This window comes from Anas platyrhynchos, chromosome 7 (assembly GCF_047663525.1).
Source record: "Anas platyrhynchos isolate ZD024472 breed Pekin duck chromosome 7, IASCAAS_PekinDuck_T2T, whole genome shotgun sequence".
In the NCBI taxonomy this organism is placed as follows: domain Eukaryota; kingdom Metazoa; phylum Chordata; class Aves; order Anseriformes; family Anatidae; genus Anas; species Anas platyrhynchos.
The window spans coordinates 15479264-15504347 of NC_092593.1; the positions used below are offsets into that span (position 1 = coordinate 15479264).

The 25084-nt window shown below is 41.5% G+C and overlaps 1 protein-coding gene across 5 annotated transcripts in view; it reads right to left on the reverse strand.

Moving 5' to 3' along the window:
- ADCY5 (adenylate cyclase 5) overlaps nt 1–25084 on the reverse strand; it is a 213962-nt gene that overhangs the window by 59886 nt on the left and 128992 nt on the right. For all 5 annotated transcript variants that reach the window (XM_021270949.4, XM_038181939.2, XM_072040775.1 and 2 more), the window contains exons 4-5: nt 1464–1575; nt 1129–1256 (exon numbers count right to left, since the gene is read on the reverse strand). In XM_021270949.4, coding sequence (XP_021126624.4) covers nt 1129–1256; nt 1464–1575 — 240 coding nt within the window. The remainder of the gene's footprint in view (nt 1–1128; nt 1257–1463; nt 1576–25084) is intronic.

The following is a 25084-nucleotide window of genomic DNA, read 5'->3' on the forward strand; positions in this document are numbered from 1 at the left end:
AGAAAATGGGACTGAAAAGTGGGTGTCTATTTGTGTCCTTGCAGAAATCTAAATTATAAGAAAGTACTGTATCAAGCTCAGCAAATAGGTACCTCTAGTTTTTATCAAGATGAAGTGAAATCTCAAACAATTTACCAAACAGAATGAGAGGAGAACTGCATAGAGACCTCTCATGTTAGTACCGTGGGTACTTTAGAAGCTGTTTTCACAAAGAAGAAAAAAATAGAAAGGAAAAAAAAGCAGAGTCTCTGCTCAGTAAGCATGGTGTAGATACTAAGGTCAGCTCAGTTACCATCCAAAGCTGACTCAGCTTTGTGCCTAAACTCACATTCACTCATGATGATGAAATAAATCTCCCTTCCCTGTATTCCTAACGAACTGGAATGTGAAAGCTTGCATCCAATGCAAAGAATATTCAATGTTGTGTGCCATCCTCCAAGTAGTATTATTAGATATGGGTCTCATGCTTGTTACTCTCCAAAGAAAAAGATTGTCTGGACAAACACAGAACTGTTAGTTTGACCTTAGAAACAGGCTAATCTCCATAATGGATTTTGAAAGAAAAATCCGAAGATGAGTAAATAAACAGAAATAAAGTAAAAAGAAGCATGGATGTGTCTCAGTTTGTGACAGACCAACCTTGTGGTTTTCCTCAATAATTAATCTGTCTAAATTCAGAAAGTGTTGAATCTAACCTATTTGGTATCAGAACACTTGGCGAAGGATTAGAGAAGACAGACCTCAGCAGAGGAATTGTCAGGTGAGTAAAAAGCTGGTTTAAAGACAGACAAGTGCAGAGTGACTGAAATTTAATGAAGTTATTATTAATCCTCTGATTTCACATTTCTGTAATTCACTGGAATCCTCCTTTGGGAATGAGACTTCCACTAACTACAGTAACCTTTGCCTTTCTCATCAGGAGACTGAGCTCTGATCTCCATGTGGTTGTAATGGACTTAAGCGTCTGTCTTTCTACTGTGAAACCTTTATTGCGTTCTGTTTTCTCATTCCAGCTGTTCTCTCTCTCTGCTGGCATCAGTCCCCTGGCTTGGCTACCTTACTACTGAAGTACAGAAGATCTAACTCGCTATTCGTTCTGAAATTCTCCATGGGGAATTTGGTACTTACGAGATGGCCTCTATCATATCCATTCCCATTTCAACACAGCAGTGTGCATGGTCAGCTCTTGCTTCTGGCAACCCAGACACGCAGTAATAGCAATCACCCAGGATCTTGATACGTAAACAGTGGTTCTCCTTTAAAAAAAAGAAAAAAGAAAAAAAAAAAAAGAAAGAAAAAGAAAAAGTAATAATAAAGGAGAGAGAAATATTCAGCTTATATTCATGCTTGTAATAACTTGCCTTTTAGGGCAGTGAATATTTACAGAAATCCAGTGAACCAGCACAGTATGTCATTCTTGCAACAGGAAAAAAAATATATCAGAATTATAAAAGAAAACTTACAGCTGCTAGCTTATCAAATCTGGCAAAGAGCTCGTTCAGCGTCATGACCAGCTCCTGAGCAGTGCACTGGGAGGCCAGACTTGTGAAACCCTCTATGTCTGCAAAGAGGATGCTTGGGAAAAAAAGAGAAAAAAAAATGAAAGTGTCATAAAATTTGTTGCTGATATTTGTGTAAGATCTGGGGTAGAAGTCCAGGGATGGGGAGACGTGTGAAATAGGGGTGTCCCAGTCCTACAGGAGCAAGGAGATGAGCACCCCCAATACCACCTATGTTACAGTCTCTATTGCACACAAAGCCCTGAGGGACACGACCTCTTCCCCTACACAGTTTAGAAAGGGCCAGAAAACCCCACAATCCTCTCTTCCCTCCAACCTTGTGCCCAGAAACTGCATAGTACGTTGGGAGCTGGTGGTGGTGTGATAATGCTACTGATTATCATTAACAACCAGGCTCTCCTACAAAATGACCAGGTCAGCCCGGCCAGAAAGCCAACACTTACCATTTTTTTTCACATTCCTCAATCTCTCAGCTCAATAACATTGTTCTTTTCTCTACTCTGCTGCATGAAAATCCCTCTGCCTGCTTCCTCCTCTGCCAAAGCTCAGCCAACAGATAAAAGTCCCTCTCCAGTGAATACACTTAGCCTGCTTCCCACATCTTTTGCTCCTGCTTCTGTGGCTGGCTTTCACGCTCACACCTGAGCCCCGGGGCTGGCAGCACCCTGCCCCATACCATGTGTGGACACACACTCCTACAAAGCTCTCAATGAGCAAAGCCAGGCACGACAGCACTGCGTGCTGTTGGGGCGAAGGCTTGGGCACAGCAGTGGCTGCCGTGTCCTGCCACAATTCACCACCATCCATAGGTGAGGACCAGTGAGCTTTTAATGCTCTTCATTCACTGGAGGAGGCAAACTGCTGATTTACTCTAATTTTAGTCCCTGAGATGCCTTACACAAACACACCCCTACAGGCTCAGGAGCTCCTCTCGGGTGACTGCAGGCAGGCATCGCCCGGCTTTCTGCAGCCAACTGAGGAAACCTCTGCTATTGCAGCAGGGACACCGAATTGCCAGCATCAGCCCAGGAATGACCAGAAAAGCACTCTGAAAGCAGCACGGACTGATTTGAAAAATTATTTGTACTAGTAGTGATTCTTTGATTTCAATTAATCATTTTTTAACTGGAAAACAATTCTGTCTCAGGGATAATTAAAACACTGGAAACACTGATTTGTAATCAAACATAGTTATAAAGATACATTTGAAGCTGTTCAGTAAAATAAGCGCCAGATTATGTCTATGCAGATCTAAGATAAAATGTATATATGAACATGCATTGAAATAAATATAAAATTCGTAAGCTATACTTGTATATCTTTTTCTATTACAACATTTTTCAAGTAGCTGATTTCTTCTTTGAAGTTGCATCAAGCTGTACTTGAATAGAAAAAGAAATAAAAGTGTAAATAACAAGCACTTTAAAATTGCCTCTTTGTGAAATAGAACTCTTAACATGTTCTAGGCAATTGCAGGGGCTATGTTTTCAGTGATAATTCCCTGCAACATCTTCAGACAAGAAGGAAAGACAACAAAAATATTTTCACAAGCATTTTTTGCAAAAATACTGAAACACTTTTCAATTCTGGCATGCTTTTCATATTTTTCTACATTTCAACTCCAATAAATCATCAACCAAACATACTGCATTAAATATTTCTTTGCTAGCCAGACTGAAGAGAAAATGTACAAGAAAAACACAAAAGAGGAATGCAAGGATGTCTGAATCAAAATATACTTTGCCATTTTTAAAAACACTTGACAAAATGCACACAAAATAAATCACCATCTCACATATTTACAAACAGAAGTAAACCTCCTAAAGAAATACACTTGAAACCTACTGAAATCTTAGAGATGTCTGCATTGCTCACTAAGCAACTTAAGTATGTTTTCATATGAAATGTAGAAATAGGAGATTTCTCCAGCTCTTGTGGCAGTAACAAAATGCATCTTGCTGAGGCTCTACATAACGCTTCTTTAACATGACTGCTACCTTTTTAAGAGCGGATTATGTGTCCGGCACAAAAGACACAGCATACAAAATGCACAAAACCTGTGCAAACTCATTCGTTCAGAGGGATGGGAGTTTGTTCCTGTTCCAGCCTGGGGCAAATTGCAAATTCCTCACTTGTGGAGGCACCGAGCTGCCTCCCCATGCCTGCATCAGAAAATTAGTGCCAGCATAGTGTCCTAATAAACACGGATAAATGACCAAAGGTTGCCCCTCCTTTCACTGCTACTATTATGCCAGATAAATGGATGAGACATTCCTAGAAGTTAAACTGCAGCAATAATTTCACCTAGGCAAATGGAGTAATCAGCAGAGACCTATGGAGCCAACCTATGCACAGATTTATGCCTTTTTCAAATTAAAATTACTTGATTACAACACTTTCTCAGACTTGCAGCTCTCTGCAGGTGATCAGCAAATTGCTCTTTGTTCAAATTCAGCAGCTATCTCCTTTGGCTTGATCCTCAGCTTGCTCTTCCAAGGACAGCACGGTTGCAGCTCCTCATGCAGTTCTCTGGCCAAGTTTTGGAAAACTACAATTATAAGCAACTACAGAAGGGTTTATTATGAGGATAAAACCTGGAAAAGTTGTGTGATGGGACACAGAAATGCATCCTGAACACGAGCTGGTAGCAATATCTGGAAGTTAACATTTTCTGATGTCTCTGTTAGAAAGCCAATGTACTGCATGAGATGCTTCTCTGGGTGGGTGTTTTGTTTGAGGAAAGAGGGGCATGTGAAATGATTTCAACAAAGCCTGTTTTATCATTTTGGAGAGGGAAGTCAAGAAAAAAGAAGTTTGGCTTATCTAAAGTAAAGAAACGAACTGGAAGTATGCTTCTAGTAAGCTTTAGATGTTTCTAGTCTCTTCACAGTCTAGAACATGGACATGATGCTTGGTAGTAAGGGGAAGAGCTTCATCTGCTACGTGCCTTTTGATGTTTATATGGAAACCTGCTTAGAATTGGTTGCATGTTAAGTAAGCCCTTCACATGACTCAGTTTTTGTGCTCTGTTGTTAACAAGAAGCATCTACCTGCACTGAACACAGTCCATCCCCTTCCCCTCTTCCATGACAGCTGGCGTATGCACCTCTTGCAGCACCTGAACCTATTTTTTATGGGTTTGAGACAGACTTCAGACCTGTCCTGCAAGCACATACCTAAGCCACTGAGCCAGCAGAAGGTGCTGCCTGGGCTCTCATTGTCCCTCTTCTGGCACACAGGTTGCAGGGGACAGAGAATCTCATCAAGGGACCAAAAGGGAACTGGGAATGGAAGACAGGGAGGAAAGAGACGCATTTGTGGCAGCAGACTGGAGAAAGAGCAGCAAACAGCCATCAGATAAAACAGCCTTTCCAAACAGGAACCCAACCTGAAGTCTCTCTGTCTTCTGCTGTCAACAAAGAGCTCTGAAAGCCACCAAATCGCATTTTACTCCTCCTGCCTCATCTGGTCCTTGAGCACTCTCCTGCTAGTACTGTTCCAGCAGCTCCAGCAGCAGAGACAACAACAGGGTTTCTCGCTCCCAACCCTGTTAACAGCCCAGAAGGGAGGAATGGGGATCAGAGGTGCCATGCTGTGCCACTTCTGTTCCTTTTGTTATTAACCCTGGTGACCCTGGAATTCACCCTCCTCCTTGCAAAATACCCAACAGCCGAGCAAAAACTAGAAACAAAATATTTCTCTTAAAACAGCCATCAGAGAACAGCACGTGAACATCACCTTGTGTTTAGTAGGAGCTTTTCTTTAAAAAGCAGCCTACTAAATTTCCTTACACACTCAATGCGCAGTGAGGTTGCAGGAACATCTCCCAGTCTGACCAGTTTGTCTGGGAACCTTTCCCACCCAGCTTCCCCCTACCCTCAGGTCCTTGCCCCCACTTCACTTCAGCCTTCCAATTCAAGCTCCCCTTAGCATTGAGGAGATTTTATTAAAGGACACTGGTGATGGATGATTGTGCCAAAGGGCACAACTCAAGCCAACTATTTGTCAGTCTTCAGAGGGCAAGGCATTTCCTTGCTGGTGGGAGCGTAATGCCAGTAATCGGCCTTCCCCGTGCCAAAATTTGGGGTGAATGACAGTGGTCAACAAAAGGTCAAATGAAATGATTCTTACAGCTATAAAATATCATGAGATAAATGAGTGGTTTAGAAGGACTATTAAATGAAGCTGACTGGAAGGGACTGACCACACAATCTGCAGTTTGGGCTTCAGCAGCTATTATCAGCACAGAGTCCCGGTCCCTTCATCTGGAAGGCTATTGCTGTGTGGAAAAACCCATTTCGCAAGTAATTAAAATGTTGTAATGGCTTCAGAGCTCTTGATATATTTTCCACTTCATCGCTGACTTCAGAGTTACCATCTGATTTGGGTTTTGTCCAGCAGCAACCAGGGTATGACCTCAAAAAAGACCAAAAAATGACTTAGTTCTGGGAAGGCAGAACAAGAAAAGAGGAGTTAACATTCATTTTACAAGGTTTCTCAAAAATTATTTTTATTTAATTTAGGTCGAAAAGTACCACAAATTGTGTTATAGGGTAGAGGTGAATACTTTCCTAAGCTCCTATTTCAGCTCCTATTTCCATCAAGGACTGGCTCAAGACTTGATAGCTGTACAAGGCAAGCTGGGTTCTGTGCCTGTTGCCCTATATGGCTCCTGGCTGCTGGAGAGGGAAGATGAAAAGGAGCTCCAGCAGCTTCCAGATCCTGCCATCCTCCCCTCTGCACAGAGGCCAGCCTGCTGCCTGCCTGCCCTTGATGTCTGTGCCAGGTCCATCCCCCTGCCTCTTCTACCACTGTGGAGCATTTAAAACCAGCTCCTGTAACTCAGGTAATCCTTGCTGTGACTGCATTGCTAACAGACCCTGAGGCAGAAGCACTGCAGCATCTTACGGATGGCAAAGGAGAAGGTTCTTAGCAAGAGCACAGCAAGGGGACAGATCTTGCCAGAAAGCAAAGAACCTAAGGAGTAGGAAGAGCTAAGCAAAAAGTGGGAAGCAGGAAACCCACGTGAAATTTTTGAAAATCACAAACACCTACAGAGAGTGATTCTGAAGTGCAGCCTTAGATATCTGAAGCTAGTAGAGTTATCAGAGGAGGGACACAACGCAGCCAGGTTTCCCTGCAAAGGCAGGATTGTTCAAAATGCTAAATTAAATCATCAGTGCTTTTAATGCAAAAACACAAAAACCAGTCGTGTTCTATTTCAAGACATGTGCGTGCCATGCACGCCAGCCACAACATAAATCAAGCAAGGCAAGAAACACAAACCCTATCACCATCACAACGGTAATGCCAGTCATGAATATAAACACCATGTGTTACTGGAAACTGAACACCACAGGCACTGCATGGGAAACAACAAAACCCCAGACTCGGTGAGCTTTAATGACACAAAAACAGCAAAGTGCATCCAACTGCATGTGAATCGAAGCCATGGTATTTTACTGCAATGAATGGTACCTAAAAAGAAAAGGAGAAGTTAATGTACCATAACAAAATAATCATCACTCACTAAGTAGAAGCTCGCTAATTTGCATTCATGAGCAAAGGTGTAACAAGAGAAAGTCATTTGCTGTACACCCAGCATGTCCACGTCCGTGAATTCACCAGGCTAACTGGTGAGGATGCTGTCTTAAAAATGCTGCTGTTATTCTACACCACCACCCACTGCTATTGGTGTTGCATGTTATTAAGTGATACTACAAACAAGGAAGGAAAAAGAGGGATGTATTGAGGTAAAGATGACAAAACTCTTTGCAGAAGGCTGGGTAAGCTCCCTAATACCAAACTTTGCATTGATTCACAGAATGGCCAAGGTGGGAAGGGACCTCTGGGGATCATTTGGTCCAATCCTCTGCTCAAGCAAGGCCATCTACAGTCAGTTGCCCAGGACCAAATGCAGACAGCTTTTGAATATCTCTTGAGCAGTTTGCTAAATGAGTTTTTTTGTACTTGGACATTTATTTAAACCAGCTCTTGGCCATCAGTGAAAGCCCAAAAGCTGTTCTGCATAGTAATAAATTCTTCTAGAAGTTCTCAGAGTAGACCTGGCAACATGATTCACCCAGTCTTCTCTTTCCTTGCTATAGCCCCATGGGGATGGGATGACATGGAGGTGCTCTGTGTGCTGTTTTCAATGCACACATCTTATGCACACAAAGGATTTCACCTTCTGGAAAGTGAGAACATCTCATTACACCCTTTTCCTCAAGGATATAACAGCAGCAACAACAAAAGGACAAACCAAACCAAACTGAGGATGAGCCTGCAGCATCAGATGCAGGACACAGTACAGAATGACCCCAGTCAGGCAGCATGTCTAGGTACAGCAACACAAGCCTCATTGAGGGCAGCACAGCCCACGTAAGGAGGGCAAAGTGGCCCACACAGATCGCTGCGATGACGAACAGCCCAATGACTGGTCCAGCAAAGGCTGCTTGCTACCTCCAGATTTACTCATGTCTCAACAGCACGTCAGCCTTGCTCTCTGGGGATGTCTACGCGACAGGGTAAGGTCTTAGCCTCAGCAATACCAAAAACATTCTCCAGAACAGCAGGACATCAGACAGAACAGAAGTTAAAATATTCCCCTTTCTTACAGTCATGGAAAAAACAACAACAAAGAACCAACACAACAACAGTAAAAGGATAAACTCTCTTTCCTAAACTTCTATGGTCATTTTGCAGAAGATCCATTTACTGTTGGGAATCACCTCTGGTAGCTGAGCTGTAGCACTTCTGTGACACATCGGCTGGCACGGCTCCCCCGTGGGAAGCAGGACCCTGTCACGCACCAAGATCGTGCTGTTTTGGGACCAGCCGTTCTGGCTCCCACTTGCTCAAGAGGGTGAGAAGGCACGTACATACACAAACGCTGTGATAAGCAAAGCAATGTTTGAGAGAAAGAGAGAATAAAGTAACCAGGAAGAAATGTACACAAAAACCCTACAAAAACAAGAGCCCAGAAAACTGTGGGCATTTTACCATTTTCTTAAGAGTCAAAGGCAGAAAGCCCCTGTCGCTCTTCCAAAGCAGCCACAAATGTAAACCAAAACCACATTTCATACTCAAGAAGTTCACTCTGCAAGGCCATACCGACTGAAGCTGGTGACACAAAGAACCAGCATAAAAGCAGGAGACCAGATGGCTCTGGAGACATCAGTGGTAATGTGCGGGCTGCCATCCGCAGAGCCACTGTGGATGATAAAGGCTCATTTGCAAAGATACCAACTGCAGAACCCTCCATTTACTTGATTTTCCAATGTTTGCTCTCAGATGAGTGTTACTGAGTGGAGGTTAGAGCTGCCTGGGGGACACAGATGGGAGATGGATACAACCAGCACAAACTCCCAGCATTTGTGGTTTTTGTGCTGTCTGCTTTAGCAGTGTGCTCCTGGGAACACCAGGCTGAGAGCGTCCAGCGCTCCTCGTGCTCCCAAGAGCTGCTGAGAAAAACAGCACGGCATTTTGCACCATGGTCAGTGCTCCTCAGCTCGACACCTGTGGTCTGCCCTTCGCTGCCAGTGCAGGAAATAAGATTCTGAGATCACCAAGCAGAAGGGGAAGACTGCACCAGCCACACAGGGAAAAGTTTTTCCATGACCTTCATAGGTTTGCAGTTTACAAGCACGAGCAGCAACCCCAATTATCAGAAATTACTTACAGCTAAGTAGCTTCAGTACTCATTTTTAATTTTAAACATGAAAAACTTGCCATCCTCTCCCTCTAAACATCTTGAGTTAAAAGATTTTCCTATTTCAGCAGGCTATATTTAACCAGATTGATTCTTCACTGGGAACAGGAGCAATAAATAGCCTTTTGGGAAGAAAAACTATTTGGGAAAGGCAAAACAAATAAAGATATGCAGTGGCTACCCGCCAAACTATAGGTGGAGCACATTATAGATATCTTTGAGATGAGTGGAAGTAATCTTAATACTCCACCATCACACGCCAAATTACATGCTGCTGTCTGCTGAACAGAGAAAAGAAAATCCAAGCAGCCTAAATAAGATTTGGGGTTGTTAAAGAGGGACTTCAGCCCTTTTTCAAGTGTCTGAGAAGGGACCAATGGAAATGAGAAATGTATGTCCAATCACTGAGGTCAGGGAAAAAAACACGAAAGTAAGAAGGACGCCAAATCCATTCCATCTCTGAGGAAGCTTAGGAAGGGAAAGTCTAAGGACACACTTGGTGCAAAGGAGTCTTATCTACTGTAGAGCTGAATAAATAACCATGATGATAGCAGGGTATGCTAGAGCCAATTCAGACCTGGCTGACTCTGAACACACCTCTTTGGCTCAGAGTAAGCCCAGACTCACCCAGGCCTTCCTGACTAGTGTAAACCAGCCGGCAGGTCTGCCTAAACTGGAGCTGGATCCAACCCACACCAAAATAAATCTCAGATTCATTTGTCTCACAAGTCAGCCTGAAGTTCAGAACTGCATATAAAGCAAAAAGGAGAAGTCATGCTATTTTCTGTTTTTCAAACTCAAGGCATGCTTTGTGCCGTGAGCATTTGCAGAATCTCTTTTCTTGCCTTAGAGCAATTCTTGATGTCAAAATCCTACCAAAAACCAACAAGAGGGAAGTCAGAACTAAGAGAGTACTGCAAGAAGGGACTATCCATTACCACCACAGCTGCAGGAATCTGACGCTGTTCTTGCCTGCCCTCCTTTGAGAGGACTGCTTGCAAGAGTGACCAATGCTGTAGAAGCAGTGCAACAGGAAAAAGAAAAAACTCAGAACTCAAATATTAAATAAAGCACACTCTGTTGCATAAAGGCTGTGTGCCAGCAATCAGTGAGTCAGTTGTCAGAGAAGGCAACAGAATATTAAGTTCTGGCATGGACAGTTAACAGTTTCACATGTGTATCCTGAAATACTGGGTCAGGCATAAGGGACAGAGATGGAGTAAGTTGTACTTCATCAAGTTTGGGGTGCTTTCTGTTATATATTACTTGATTCTTTGTCTTTGCTTTTGAAAGAATGAGCTCTTCATACCTGGTCAGATCGCATTCTGTTTTTTCCTGTAATCATGGATACTGAAATAACGATACTTCTGCACTCCCTACCCAAAAAGCTGCAGGAATTCTTCATGCAGTGGTCATTTGAACATAACCTCACTTTTTCACTGCCTCCACTAACTTCCCCAGTGTCCTGTCCCTTGGTGATTTATTTATTTTGCCAGGTCTGTAAGTTGGGGTCTCTTCCACTTTTTCCTCTGAAAAGTGATGACATAATGAAAACACTGCACTAAAATACATGCCATAACTTACATCAACAAGGAGCAACTCTGCCTTTCCTACAGCAATCTGTTTTTTTTTTTTTTTTTTTCCAAGGACACAGGCTAGGTACAAAAATACTCAGACTGTTTCACAGATAAGCTGAAAACAGACAAGCGATGCAATTTTCTGTACAGGCAATTACCATTCGTGTTTGGGAGCTTACCAGGCTGATAACACTGAAGTAGCCATTTGTTGGGAGAACTGATTGCTGGAGACAAGGCACATGAATCTTACCACTTTTTTCCGGAACAGCCAACACGAGCTGACTTGCTGCCTCCTTATTTTATATTTTTAAATGTAATCAAGTGTTTGTGTTTTTTAAATGACATCAGTAAGGCTGTAAGCAGAAACCCAAGTTATACAGAGAAACTTGACCACGAATGCTCCCTAATGGCCACTTTTCTAAGAAACAGCAATGCGACATCAAAGGAGAAGAACTTTTAAATTAAGACTTAATTCTTTGTTAGGGGTTCTGAAAGGTAAAATGGCTGACCAAAGAAAATGGTTCAGCTCATTAATTGAGAGATCATCTTGTTCTTAATTAATAAACAAAACTGATAATAAATCTAATAATATAACGCATGGTATGTTCAGTGAGAAGGGGGATTGGCTGTAATTTCAGAATTAAATGAAAAGGAAAAATCCCTGCAGGAAATTGAACCTGTTATCTGGTTATTGTGCACTATATTAATATTTCTTATCTGATAAGAACCAGTAATGAATAGATATGCTCAAGTCATGAGTAAATTTCTCCCAACTTTATGGGGGCTACAATCAAGGTGTTTTTTTCTTTTCTTTTCCTTTCCCTCTTCTTTTTAATAGTGTGATATTAGTCTACTATCACATCGCAACGGATCAATGACACTTGAGCAGACATATACCTGCATTTCCTTCTGGTGACACAGAAGACTCCAGCTGCCATGGATAAGCAATGTAAATATAATGAAATTCTGTATAATCAATATTAGCAGTAAAAAAACTTCCCCTTCCGAGTCAGCATAGGTGAGCTCACTAAGTTGCATATTTCTATGCAAAGATCATCCTTGAACATGGAATATTAAACTTCATGCACCTCTTCATTCCCTAATCGACCTTGTATTCCAAATACTTTTCATATAGATGTTATTTTTTTACCTATTAATTAGTCTTAAATCTACATTATGGCCTTTAGATTACATATGCAAAAAAAAAAAAAAAACAAAAAAAAAACACCATTTATAGCAGCTTTGTTTCTTTACGCAGGTCAAGATACATGCTATCAAGACACCTTGAGTCTCATCTTTGCCTGTCATTTGACTTTGTGGCCACGTATCTGCCAATTTCTTTCTCTATAGAATAAAATGGACCACTGTATCCTGGGCTTCATAAGTGTATGAAGTCTTCAAACAAACCAGCATTAGGTAATGGCAAAAATAAGGAAATAATGAAAAAAATAAATGCTTTTTACAAATATAAATGAGAAAACAGACAAAAGAGATTGATTCCCACTCCAGTTGGTGTAAAACCCAAACAAACAGGCCATGGCTCACAAAATGTGACATATTACAGCCTGCAGCAATGTTGGAACTAAATGTGCATGCATGTATCAAGCCTCAAAGGCACTTAGGAGGAAGAGTGTGCAGACAGAGAAAACAAATGTAGGTCCATGAGCACAGTGTGCAAGCTCCCCACAAATCTTTCCACTCTCTCACCAGCACTACAAAAGCAACACCACGCAATTTCACCCAGACAGCAGCAGGGTATATAAAGAAGATGGATAAAGGGGGTCAGTCACATAGGAACTCTGTGGCAAAGCAGGAATGTGAATCCTGACCTCGTGAATCCCAAGAACTTCTGCACAAAGCCTTCCCCCTGAGATGCTGCAGCAGGCAGCACGGTGAGGCCGGGCTGCCCACTGCTTGTGGATGTTTTTTTTAACTTTCAGCCAAATCTCCCTTGATTTTTGCAATCAGTGGTTTCTTCTCATAATGAAGCAGGCATGTAATTTTAACTTGATTTCAGAGAATTACTGTAATTGCCATCACTGGAATAATAGATCTGCATATAAAGAAATGGCTTTTCTCTTGCATTTTCCATTGGAAAATTTCATTTCTGTGTTAATGCATTAAGATATTTCACTAAGCCATTTGCTTCCTACTCTTAGTATTCACAAAATATCATCTTCAAATGAAGTTCCTGTAAACAGTTATTAGTTTACCACTGAACTAATACCAATAAAATCAATAGAGTCTGACCAGATCTTTTCCATAGCATAGGAAGTCACCCTGGGGACCACTTAAAAATATTCATGGCAATGTATGTCAGCCTGCAAAAATAAAAGCAAAGTCACTGGTCTGGTTCTTTCTACACCTGTGTTAAACCAGTTTAGCTTATTTCTGCTCATTTTCTAAGCCTTTAGAGTAGGAACAATTTCGGCTGGAAGATTAAAGAACAAAAAATGAAATAAAGTGCCAGGCATTTGAAAGGATCTGTCCAGTTCACAACAGCAGCTCTCACAACCTCAAACTGCTTCTATACGTTTATCTGTTATATATACCATAAAACTAAACACCACTGCATGTTAGGAGTGAAACAGGAGACACAGCTTGCTGGTGGCTGATGCTAGGATGGCTGTTCTCAGTGCTGCACCGAACGGCATTTGGAGGACACATACTTGTCTGCAAGCCAGCACAGCTGGCACCAAAATTGTGGCTAATGAGGTGCAGGACAAGCAGGTTGGGACTTCCTCTGCAGGGAATTTGGGGAAGCCAGAGCTAAATAGATGTGCAGAGCAGGAAGAAGTTTGAACAAGCTGCCTTATGCGGTGCGCTGAATGGTGCGTGCAGGTCTTCAGCCAGCGTGCCTTACCCACGCTTGCGATGTGCTGTGCAGTGTATCTGCTAGTCAGCAGGGCAACACTGCCACTGTCCCCAGCACAGATGCATTCAGGTTCCCAAACAGATGCCTCAGATTAGCATAATTTGCCCTTCCAGTTAGGAGTAGCCATGACAGTAGTGAAGTGTTTCTAAAACAACGCGACTGTGCCCTCCCACGGGGTCTGCGCCAGCGACGGGGGGCACGCGTCTCCAGCCTGAGCCGGAGCCACGGGAGGGGAGCAGAAGGAAACACAAACTGAAGATGTCTGAACACACTGGAATTTGCAAGATGCACACTAAGGCAAATAGCAGCTGTGGTATTTGATGTTTGTGTAGCTGTTTTTAATGCTCCTATAGTTCAGATATCAAGAGATGATTCTCTATTCTTAAGTACCAAGCCACTCTCCGGAAGCCTGAAAATGCTTAGCACAGCTCCTCTATTTCTTATATACCACAATAAACAAACTTGCAAAGGAGCTGGATTCTAAAAGCCAGTGCAAAGAAAGAAAGAAAGGCGAAGGAAAAAAAAAAAAAAAAAAGCAACAGCCCACACAGCATCAAATGCTGGTAGGCTCAGTGCTAAACAGCAGATGATTCTTACTGAATAACTGCCCTAGATTTTGCAAACAATACAGGGGACAAAAATAGAAACCCATTTACATATTGCTGTTAATAACTTTATTTATAGTGTCACGGCTAGAGCACAATAACTGCAGCCACGGCTTAACTTGAAAGCCATTCACTGTGGCAGTCAGACAGAGACTGTTTTCCCAGTCCTTATGCAACTGAAAAAAAATCCTGCTGACAACAGCCGGTCAGCAGAGTCCTCACAAACATAATGGACAAAAGTTAACAGTGGTCAAACGCAACAGCAAATCATTCCCAGGATCACACTGGCCTCTGCCCCTCCTGCTTGCTTCGCACACTCTGTGGTTAATCAAGGACCAGGGAGGCTGCAAAACCCAGCGGATAAATTTTCACTTCAGTCTGAGCCTCATGCTAGCATTTTACAGGCATAGTTGACTGCTTTCTTTTTTTTTTTTTTTTTTTTTTTTTGACTGAGAAATACAGACAGGCTCAGGCTAACTCAGCAGCTACAGCAGAAAAGGATGTGTCCCGCATTTAGGAACATCCCTACCACATCCGCACTGCCTGCTAGATGACTCTTGCCAAATCTTTGCTGGGAACCCATCTTGCAGCCAGCTACAACTCCCCAGCACACCAGCACATCTTTAAGGAACAGGAGCACACACAGTGACTTGCAGCCTGTGTTCTTTAATATTCTGCAAAGCCTGCTATATATAAATAAATGGAGAGAGAAGGCAAGCGAGGAACCTGTCTGTTAAGACCCCTCCCTGCATGACAGAAGTGAGCAAATACTGATCTGATTTTCTCTCTGCCTGAATCTAGCCTGAACTGGACAACGGGCTATATTGGATAAGAAACAAGGTTGCCCTCAGGACCTTGTGTTGCAGCTGCTCATTATGTATAAAATACTTGGAATAATTAGAGGCAGAGGCAGGCAGCACCACGCTCTGCCCTGCTGATTACCGTGCTCCCTGTGACACGGGACAGTGGGATTCAAGACGCTGCTGCAGGGTTTCATTCTTTTGTATTAAAAAAGGAGAATTCACAAAAGAAAATGAGGACTCCCCATTTGGTTGGCACTTCTAGAAGATGTGGCCTCAGATGCCCTCTTGCACATGGGGACGCGGAGCCTGGATGCCACGCACAGGCGTGTGGGTTGAGCCTCAGCGCTCCCAGATGAGGAGGGGATGCCTCATCCCTTGTGTCTCTTCAGGCCCTCACTACTTCAGTGTTTTACTTTCTGTCACCCCGAATATCAACTGAATTCGTTAATTTCTCTGGGTTTCCACCTCGTGATTTAGCGCTGAGTCCCTCTGCAGCCACAGCATCGCGAGCGGCTCCCAGCACAGAGCGCGTGTTTGCATGAGCTCCCTGCTTGCAGCCTCTGCGCTGCCCCTCTGCAGCCTGGCCAGAGCAGAGCCCTCCTGGGCTGCTCATTAGGATGCTTCTGTAACAGGAGCCAGGAACGGCTGAGCTCTCATCAGCCTCTCCACCAAGTCAAATTAGACGAAGCAGCCGCCCGCAGCCTGCCCCATGGGGCTGAGCAGTAGCAGTGGACACTCACACAGGAGTTTGTGAGTGGAAGGCCCTACAAAATGCAAGGAGGTGCTTCCCAGCAGCGCACGTTATCCAGTGAGATGGCTTACAATTTGTCCAGTTATTAGTAGTACAAGAAATTCTGGGTCTCATATTTATAATAGAAAAATAAAAAGCTGCGGGACATGACAGACTGATGGAATACAGCTTTTATGATCTTCCACTAGAAATGATCCTTAAATCTGCACAGAAAATAACCTAAAAAGACATGAAAGAACGCATAAAAAATCATTTAAATAAACCAGGGAATGGATAGGTGTAAGTGAAGAACAGCGATCTAATAAATGCTAATGAAGTTGGTGTTATCTGGTGTTACTCTGTATTACAGAAGCGCAGCCCTGCATGATTCTCAGCAGAGATGACATTTCACAATGGGTGAGCAAACGCTGTCACCCTCCTGTGCTGTTCTCAGAATCCCAGGTCCCCCCAGAATCTCTCATTTCATCCTTAAACCCAACTTTGGTTTTGTACAGTTTGCCAACACTATTTTTCCTCTTTTATTTTTTTCAGTTGTTTTTAAGCTTTGGGAGCATACACCATTTTCAGTTTATTCCTTCCATCATTACGCACTTCCAAGGAAAAGGAGCTCAGCAGGAAAGTCACAGCTGCAATTTCAGGCTTTGTGGGCTTTGCAAGAGATTTGTAATCGCTTCTGATTTCTGTAACAAAATTTTATTCAGTTTGCAGCTGTAAATGAGAAAGAGCACTGGATCTTCAAAACAGATTTTCACTTACCGTTTATGTTTTATGATATAGCTTTGTCCTATATCAGACCTGTCATCCTAAACTGCGACCTGCAGGCTGCTGCTCTGAAAAAGGCAGGACTCTAAAGAAAGGCACAGAAAATGTAGTTCCTTTCTCCTTTTTAATTAAAACAAAGTAGAACTATTAACTCCAAAGGCCTCTTTTTCTCTTTCCTGGAAAGAAAACAAATCTTACAAAGGAGCTTACAGTAGTTTTGAATATAATCCAGAACAAAAGGCTCCAAATGAAACAGAATAATTATACTTTTATGGATCACCATTTGGCTCCTGTTGTGGCCTGATCTGTAACTTGAATTGCTCCAGTTCCCCTGAGCAGAAGCCAACGTTTTGTTTGCTTTGTTCTACAAGTTGATTCTTATTAGCTCATTCTTTGCAAACAACCCCTGCAGAAAGCAGCAGCACATGGGTGTGCATGTTTGCAGGGCCGGAGGCTCTCCACCAGAACCACTATGGCACATAACCGTCCACTATCTAAAACAGTATGTGGCTTTTTTCCATTTTTTCTCATCACCTTTTCTCCAGCCATTGCTAACAATTGCTAAATTTGCTCCTTGCTTTGCAAGTTTTTTTGGTCTTTCCTGTCATTTTTGCCTACTACACAAATATCCCACAAGCTCCGTGACATGTCTCTCATCTCCTTCACATCCCAGGATGTCACAGTGCCTCTCTCCAGCCTGCTACTGCATTCAGCACAGATGTATGGGGCTGCCAGGCCTCGGAGATAACTGAAATTAAGTGCTTGTCAGAAGAACGAGGGTTGTCCTAGTAACGTCCTATTAGCAACACATTCCCCACAATGAGCGTGAAATAGTGCCGATGTGTTTATCAGACTCTGCAAAGATTCTTGTTAAAGCTAAAAAAAAGCACCCAAAACAACAACCAAAAAAGAAAAAAAAACACACAACAACAAATAAACAAGTGAACTGTCTTCGTTGGCGGATCAACAAACTCTATCTCATTTCTAACAAAAAATCCCAGCTGCCTCACACATTCAGCCTTCCTCTTCATTTGGGAGGGCAAGTTGTGCTTTCAGCAGCTGAAGGAGACAAACAGGGATTTATGGATGAACTTACAGCCGAACAAATCTGTTGTCATCCGGCCTTCTGCATCACCAGCTATTTACTGGGGTGGTTTATAGAATATTATAAAATATTTAGAATATTTTGCTGATAGTCACACAGATTGAAGCTGAACAGGATGCAGCACCCAACACAAGGAGTCGTTGCACCTTGTCTTGGGGGCCAGCTCTGTAGACCTGGAGTTGAGGGAGCTAATTTCAAACCCTGAGTATCTTCATATATATTTAAGGGATTCATCTAGGACTAGCAACATCCTTAGATTTTTTCAGTGCCTTTGAGAGCCTCAGGCACATGCCAAATGTACAGCAACAGCAGACAAAGATTCCTGGTGGCTAAGTATCGGGGAAGAAAACACATATTCCTGTATTTTGCTGACTTTTAAAAACAGATCATTGATCAAGCAGAGGTAATACAGGCATTTCTTTGTGGTTTATGAAAATTATCTGCAAACTTCCAATTCCTCACAACATACTTGCTCTTACAAATCCTTCATTATTGTACCATTTAAAACTTTGTGCCGCTTTCAGTGTCTTTGTAACAGAAACACAAGTGGACTCAGAAAAATCTCCAATTTCTAAAAAAATCACCTCCATCATTTCACGAAGCCAATGCCCTGCCAGCAGTGTCCATGGTGTGAAATTCAAAAAAGACTCTGGTCTTTTTTCTCCTTTGCTGTTCTGTGCAGTCCTCGGGCTGCTTCTTTTTTTCTGTTTAGCTATGTGAAGTGACCTTCTCTTAGCCTGGTCTCTTATAGAAACACCATTTAAGGAACCATGCGGTCTACACAGTCAGTACCAGCCTGTTCCTAACTTTTTAACCCCTAAGTTTCAAGCAATAATAATAAAAAATAGAAAGTTTAAAAAATACACTCTGATTTTCAGTGAGTGGAGGACAGACTCAAGTTAGCAATGCGCTAACTTGAATCACAGGATACCAGACCTCTCAAGAGCTCTTCACCACTAATTGGTTTCAGCTTTTGGCTCTTCATTATTTATCCAGTGTAAAAATGATATATACACCAGTAAAAACAGATGCATGCATTAGCAACAATTGTTGAGGGGTATAAATATAGTAGCAGACAAGAGAAGTTAACCCATCCCCATCGAACACTGTGCTTCTCTTTTTTCAGCTTCTGTAAAAGGAGTGCTTCAAATAGTTTTGCAAAGTTCAGTGCATTACAGAATAAAGAAGTTTAACTGATTTTTGCTTTTCAATCATTATAGTTTAAGGAGGAAGCAAAAAGGTAGGATGATTTTTACAAGAACCTCTTCAAATGTTATATAAACTCAATGTTCTTAAAACCACTTTGCATGTTAACTACATGACAGAGTAGGTGATTAAGTAAAAGTTAACAAAGTCTTTATAACCAAGCCTCTATAAAAGCAAAAGTTTTGGTCAGAGATGACTCTTATGTTTTTGTTGTGTTTTGTTTTTTTTTTCCCCTCAAGGTTACTTCAGAACAGAGAAGAGTGGAGGTGGATTAGCTTAATAAACATATATATATATGTTTACTATACATTCAATGCTTTTGTTTTTACTATCAGGGCAATCAGCAGTGAAACTTACATTTAAAAAAAAAAAAATTTGTTTCTAGTACTACTGAAGAAAAAAGAGAATTCAAATAATCTTGATGAGCTAAAATATTACTCTGTAAACTTCTGCAGGCACATTCGTTATTCTCTCCAAATTACTATTCACACTATTTCATCATTAAAACATCTAACACTCTTCAATCCATCACCCTGTGAACTTCACAGACCCTTGTGTACACTCAGAATAGCAGGGTGTGAATTATACATCACAGGCTCTTCCTAATTGCTGCTGGCTTGCTGGTGGCTGCAGATCTGCAGTCACCTGGCACGCTGCACTTTTGGGATGTTGTCTTTATTACAACACATGTGTTTAAGTAATGCATCCAGCGGGGTGCCCTGCAACCAGTTATTTATCTGTTTTGTTCTTTGGAGGGTACAAGACTCTCATGCCCCTATAGGCACCAGGGGTTCCCAGCAGGGACCAAGATCACAGTGTATTCCCAGTTCAGAAAGACAGATCTGCAGACAGCCAGATGAATGATTAAGCAAGTTGGCACGTATTTGTTCTTCTTAAAGGCTGCTGTGCACACACACAAAGAGGCAGATTCAATAAAATATATAAACCTGCGCTATTCTATAGTGTAGAAGTTTTCATGAGTAAAACATCAACACACATATTGAAAAGAGGGAGTGATATTTGGATGAAATGCCTCCCTGAATATTAATGTCTAATATTAACATTTAGTGGTAAGTGCAAAGCAATTCACCACCACCCATGGGTGAAAGGGACTTTGACATTTCCTAAAAACTAGTGCTATCTTATAAAAAAAAAAATCATTAAACTTTCTGGAAAATTAAAAAGCTAAGATTCACACCAGGCAGACACAGGTGAAGTACCCAAGAGCTGGCTCTTGACAGAAAAACAGAAGAGTTCCTGAAAAAGTAAAACTTGCTGCTGTCACTTGGGAAAAGGCATGGGAAGGCTGATCACTTCCCTCCTACTCACTTTTCTCAGCCTACAGCCTGAACCAGAACTAATGGCAATTAAATGAGGAGGACACCTGAACCCACACGAAACCCACACAGTTTCCCCCCACCTACCTCCAAAAATAACTTGCTGCTACATGTGGGCATAGGCCTCAAATGAAGAAAAACAGCAAAAGTTCTTGCTAGGACTTGATGCTGGGAACCAACCGAGCAAGTAACCCGCAAAAGCATTTCATAAGGAAATGGAAGCTCAGTGACTGGCAGGGAGCGCATGGATGAAATCTGATTTTAGGCTTCTTCCCATTTAATGCTGATCTCCTCATCTCCAGACATAAACCATATATTTCATTCTCCCAAATGGGAGGAGAAGATGAGGAAGGAAATTAATTATATAGCAAATATATAAGAATTATTGGTGCTGTCCTTCCCTGGCAACAAGGCTTTGCATAGAAATCAAAGCTTTGGCTGAAACAAGGCTATTTGGGGAATTTTTGAAAATATCCAGAGAAGAACTGTAACAAATTTATACACTCCATAATGTAGTTGTATTTTTTAAAGATGGTAAAATGAAACTGCTTTTTTGCTTAGCTTCAATAACATCTCATAAAAAAAAAATGTATGAAAACAGAATCCAGATGAGCTCCTGACCAAAACCAATTGGCATAACTGCCCCCAAAGACAATCTGCTGTCTGACCTGGATTTGAGAGAATATGCCTCATTGTAAACCCATTTAGCATTTCAAAAGATATGTTTATTTTAGCAAGTTGGAAAAAAAAGTATTCTCATGCCTGTACTCACCAACCAGAACACACCATTAAGCAGCACACTGCTTTGGCACTGGTATGTCCCATTACAGCTCTATTCTGGGAGCCCTCCTACTAGCTGCAGTCAGAGCCCAACCTTATGTATATGTATTCGTGTATTGAAAACTCCTTTAACCCCAAGAAACTTTCATACTGGATGTCCTGCGTGCAAGGACAGTGGCAGGAAGGAGAAGGTTGGTTGTTTAGTTGAAATTATTGCAAACCATAACATACATAGCATCTTGCAATCTAATAATTTAATGCCCTTCATAGCCAACTAGTTAAGTGTCAAAACACCTGTAAGATGAAGAGGTTCAGCTGACATGGCCGACTGAATATCCTGACACTCTGCCAAAATGCAACTGTTTGGTTATTTCTAAGGGGAGAATTTTTGGTGTTGGAATGTAATTTGATCAGAAGACTAATTAAAAATGAGTTTCATTTACAAAGCTGAAAGCAAACGGACTGTTGTACTTCTGCAAAGAGTTTGGTTTGTGTTGTCAAGATGTTTAGAAACCTGTGAGATCAGGTTAATGTTGTTGAGTACATGATTCATAAGAATTATGTGAAGGGTAGAAAAGAGGAAACTGTCACTTTCACCATGCTTGGATGCAAGCCCTAAAATAAGCTTCTTGAAACAGTTCATCAAAGGAATTTCAATGACAAAGCCAAGCTTGATCCCTTCACAGAGGACTTCAAACCTTCTTTTATAGAACAGAGATTACTATATTTGGCCAAACCTAGATAACATTAAAGCCACTATCACTGCAGCAAGACGCTATAAATAGCTATAGTAATGTAAAACATCTAAAATTCCGCCTAGGAAGCATTTCAGATAAACAGTATTATCTATGCGTATTTTAGGGTTTGTCTATCAGACAGAATCTCATTCATGATAAAGTGAACTACTTTACTTATATAACTCACCTTGTTGTTTACCCAAAATTACTCATATGGTCTTGGGAACTCCTTTCCTGATTGCATTTGACAATAGACTTTATATTTAACACACATACGTGGGAAAGGTCATGTCACGCTCTACGATTCTCCATTTGTCAAAGCTAATTCTCATTCAATAAATCAGGATGGAAAATGGTTTCATTCCCCGTTCAAAGGTTCTGTTCATTTGCATCTCAAAAGAGAATATTAACCCCAAACCTCTTCAACTTCGTTTCTTCATCACCCTAAATTCTTCAGAATGTAGTCTCAAAGCAAATTTTGTTGCCAAAAATGACAGGAAATTATATTTTCATTGTGGATAAATTAGTCTCTGAACTTTACTTTCCATAACAATAAGCAGGAGATTATGAACTCATTCACAGGAAGCCCTGATAAGGTTCTAAAAAGATTTGCTTGCATCCATTCAGGTCAGACAAGCCACTTTACTTCTGCATAAAAACATCACCTTTCCCCTGTAGAGATAACCTAACCCCTAAGATAAATGTAACATAGTAAGCAGTATCATGGCAGAACTGCCCTTATGAAAGGATCACAGCTGTGTTTTACAGGACTGCTCTTGGCAGCTGGGAAAGATCTTTCTACATAGTGTGTACATTAGTTAGTTTTGTTTTGTTTTAAGGAAAAAAAGTGTGTAATATAATGTCCAAATCCAAGCATATCACAGAAAAACTGGTAATTTCAAAACAGAAGGAAAAAAACACACAACAACTTGACATAATTTTAGCATAACATTTTCTGCTGGTAGAGTGGTTTGAGTTTGTGTTTTAATTTCAATTAGAGGTGGTCCCAAAAGCCCGGGCCCAATCATCCCTGAAAATTAAAATATTTAATCTCGTCTGGCACAAGATTTTGCAAACTTCTTCTCCCACACAGCATGTCAAGGCAGGCTAACAGAGCATGGCTGTGCCCCTGAGCCTCCTGAGCTCACAAGGCCAGAACAAAATTTGGCTGGATGGAAACCACCAGTGCCAGGCAGGCTCAGGGGCTCCACACAGATTGGGGAATCAGTGAGCACCCTGACCATCCAGAAAAATGGGAGCTCTTGAATTCGAGGCGCTATGAAAGAAAACTTAAAGGTTTAAATCAGCAGCGAACAAAATTTCCCACCCATCATACTTTCATTTACAACCTGCCTTTTTAACTAACCTGGGAGAGTGGGAAAAGAGAACCACTGCACACGGCTGCTGGTGGAGGGAGACACGCACCTCTGCACACACACATGGACCTTTCCCACCTCTGAGAACTGAAAGGAAATGCTTCTGCTCATAAATCATTAGCAGGAAACCAGATTCAATGGCTGGGCACAGCACCCTTGCGTCGACTTCACATGCTTCTCAATTGCCTTGACACAATAACCTTTAGCTCATAAAAACTCAGATCTTATGACATTTTTGAATACTGACAAAAACAAAACAAAATTGCTTGGAGTGTTCTAATCTCAAAAACCTCCTCTTGAGCATTTCCCCCTGAAAAGTAATGTGTGCACTTGCTTTTCTTCAGCCAATTCATTAATCCCCATCATGGAGGCACTACCCCCTGCCACCAGCGTGTTTCTGGGTGCATGTAAATGCTTCAAAACCATCCACGGTAAAATTCCCACCAGAGGTGGTTTCAGAGCACCCAGGCAAGAGCAAAGGCTCCATGCTGAACTCCTAGTGTGAAATGAGTCATTTGTTCCAAATCATGTTTCCTTTTTCAATATTCATACTTAGTTATTCATCTCCCTAAAGTATATTAAGATGAGATGTTCCTACGTTACCTTCTCTTTGCTTTCAGTACATATGGGTAAAGGCTACAAGAAGCCATTGTCTGGTAGGGTGAAGGAACAAAAGAAGAAAAAAAATATGCATATATTGAATACCATGCTTGTGCACTTGCTAATTTAGCATATTACTTTTAATTAGTTTTTATTTATTTAGTGATATAGTTAAAACAAAATTTCAAAGCATCATCATCCTAAAGAGATAATCACTTTTACTAAGATTTGACTGTACCGAGTGACTTTTAGACCTGCAAATAATGATATATGGAAACTAATGTGGAAGAATATAATACCATACTGATTAATCTCATGTCATATCCAACAACTTGCATTCAATTTGAATGTCAAGCTGACCTTTGAGTACTGGAAAAAAGTAATTCCTCTATTAGGAAAACACACAAATGCCATCTATCATGAGAAATTTACAAACCTTCTTGAACAAGCTAAGTGCTATTAAGGAAAAATCGAATGCAAAGACAAGAACCATCATCTACTGTAACACTTATGCTGTGGGCACTCTGGGAGGCCTCTTCCCCTCACCTTCATCACCATATGTATATTCTTTATTTTTCATTACAGAACCATTTAAACATTTTACAGCTGATAACATTTTTTCTTCAGTATTGCTAGGGGATCTTTACAACTTTGCCCAGTCACAATTAAAACCTAACCTAAAGGTCCCTCTTCCCAGTTTTCTGCTTGAACATTACCTCTCTACTCCACTGCTAATACTAAGGAAACATCAATTTGCTGCAGTCTTCAAATGTTTCAGAATTTTAAGTGAATTTTACCACATCATCTACTGGAGATTACGCAGGTGTAGTATATTGGAGATGCAATAAATCCACTTTTATTTGTTGAGCACTAAGTATCAGAATATATAATTCACCAACGTACTTAAACGTAAGAGAGAAGGCTACACAAACAGTTTACAAGAAAACCTCTTATTTGAAGGGAAGAGAGAGGGAGGAATGAATGAGACTCTGTCCCCAGCCCTGTGTCTCAGTAGAAGTATTTACAGACTTACAGAGCTGTTACACAGCATCAGGCTTGGCAGAGAGAGAAGTCATTCCCAAAGAGGCCAGGTACAACAGCAGAATTAAAATGTGTCAAGATTAAGTTAAACTACTTTTCATTGCAGCCCATGAAGATATCAAGCAACATAAACAGCAATATCAAGTCTGAGTTCATTCCCTCTCCCCTGGGAAGTAGACACGGGGAAGCTGGTGATGTGCTGAAGCTCATGGGGACAGACTGCCCCAGCAACACGGACTGGCTGTGATTCTGCACCACCTCCCAGACACCAGACATCCATTTCATCTGCTCATCCAGG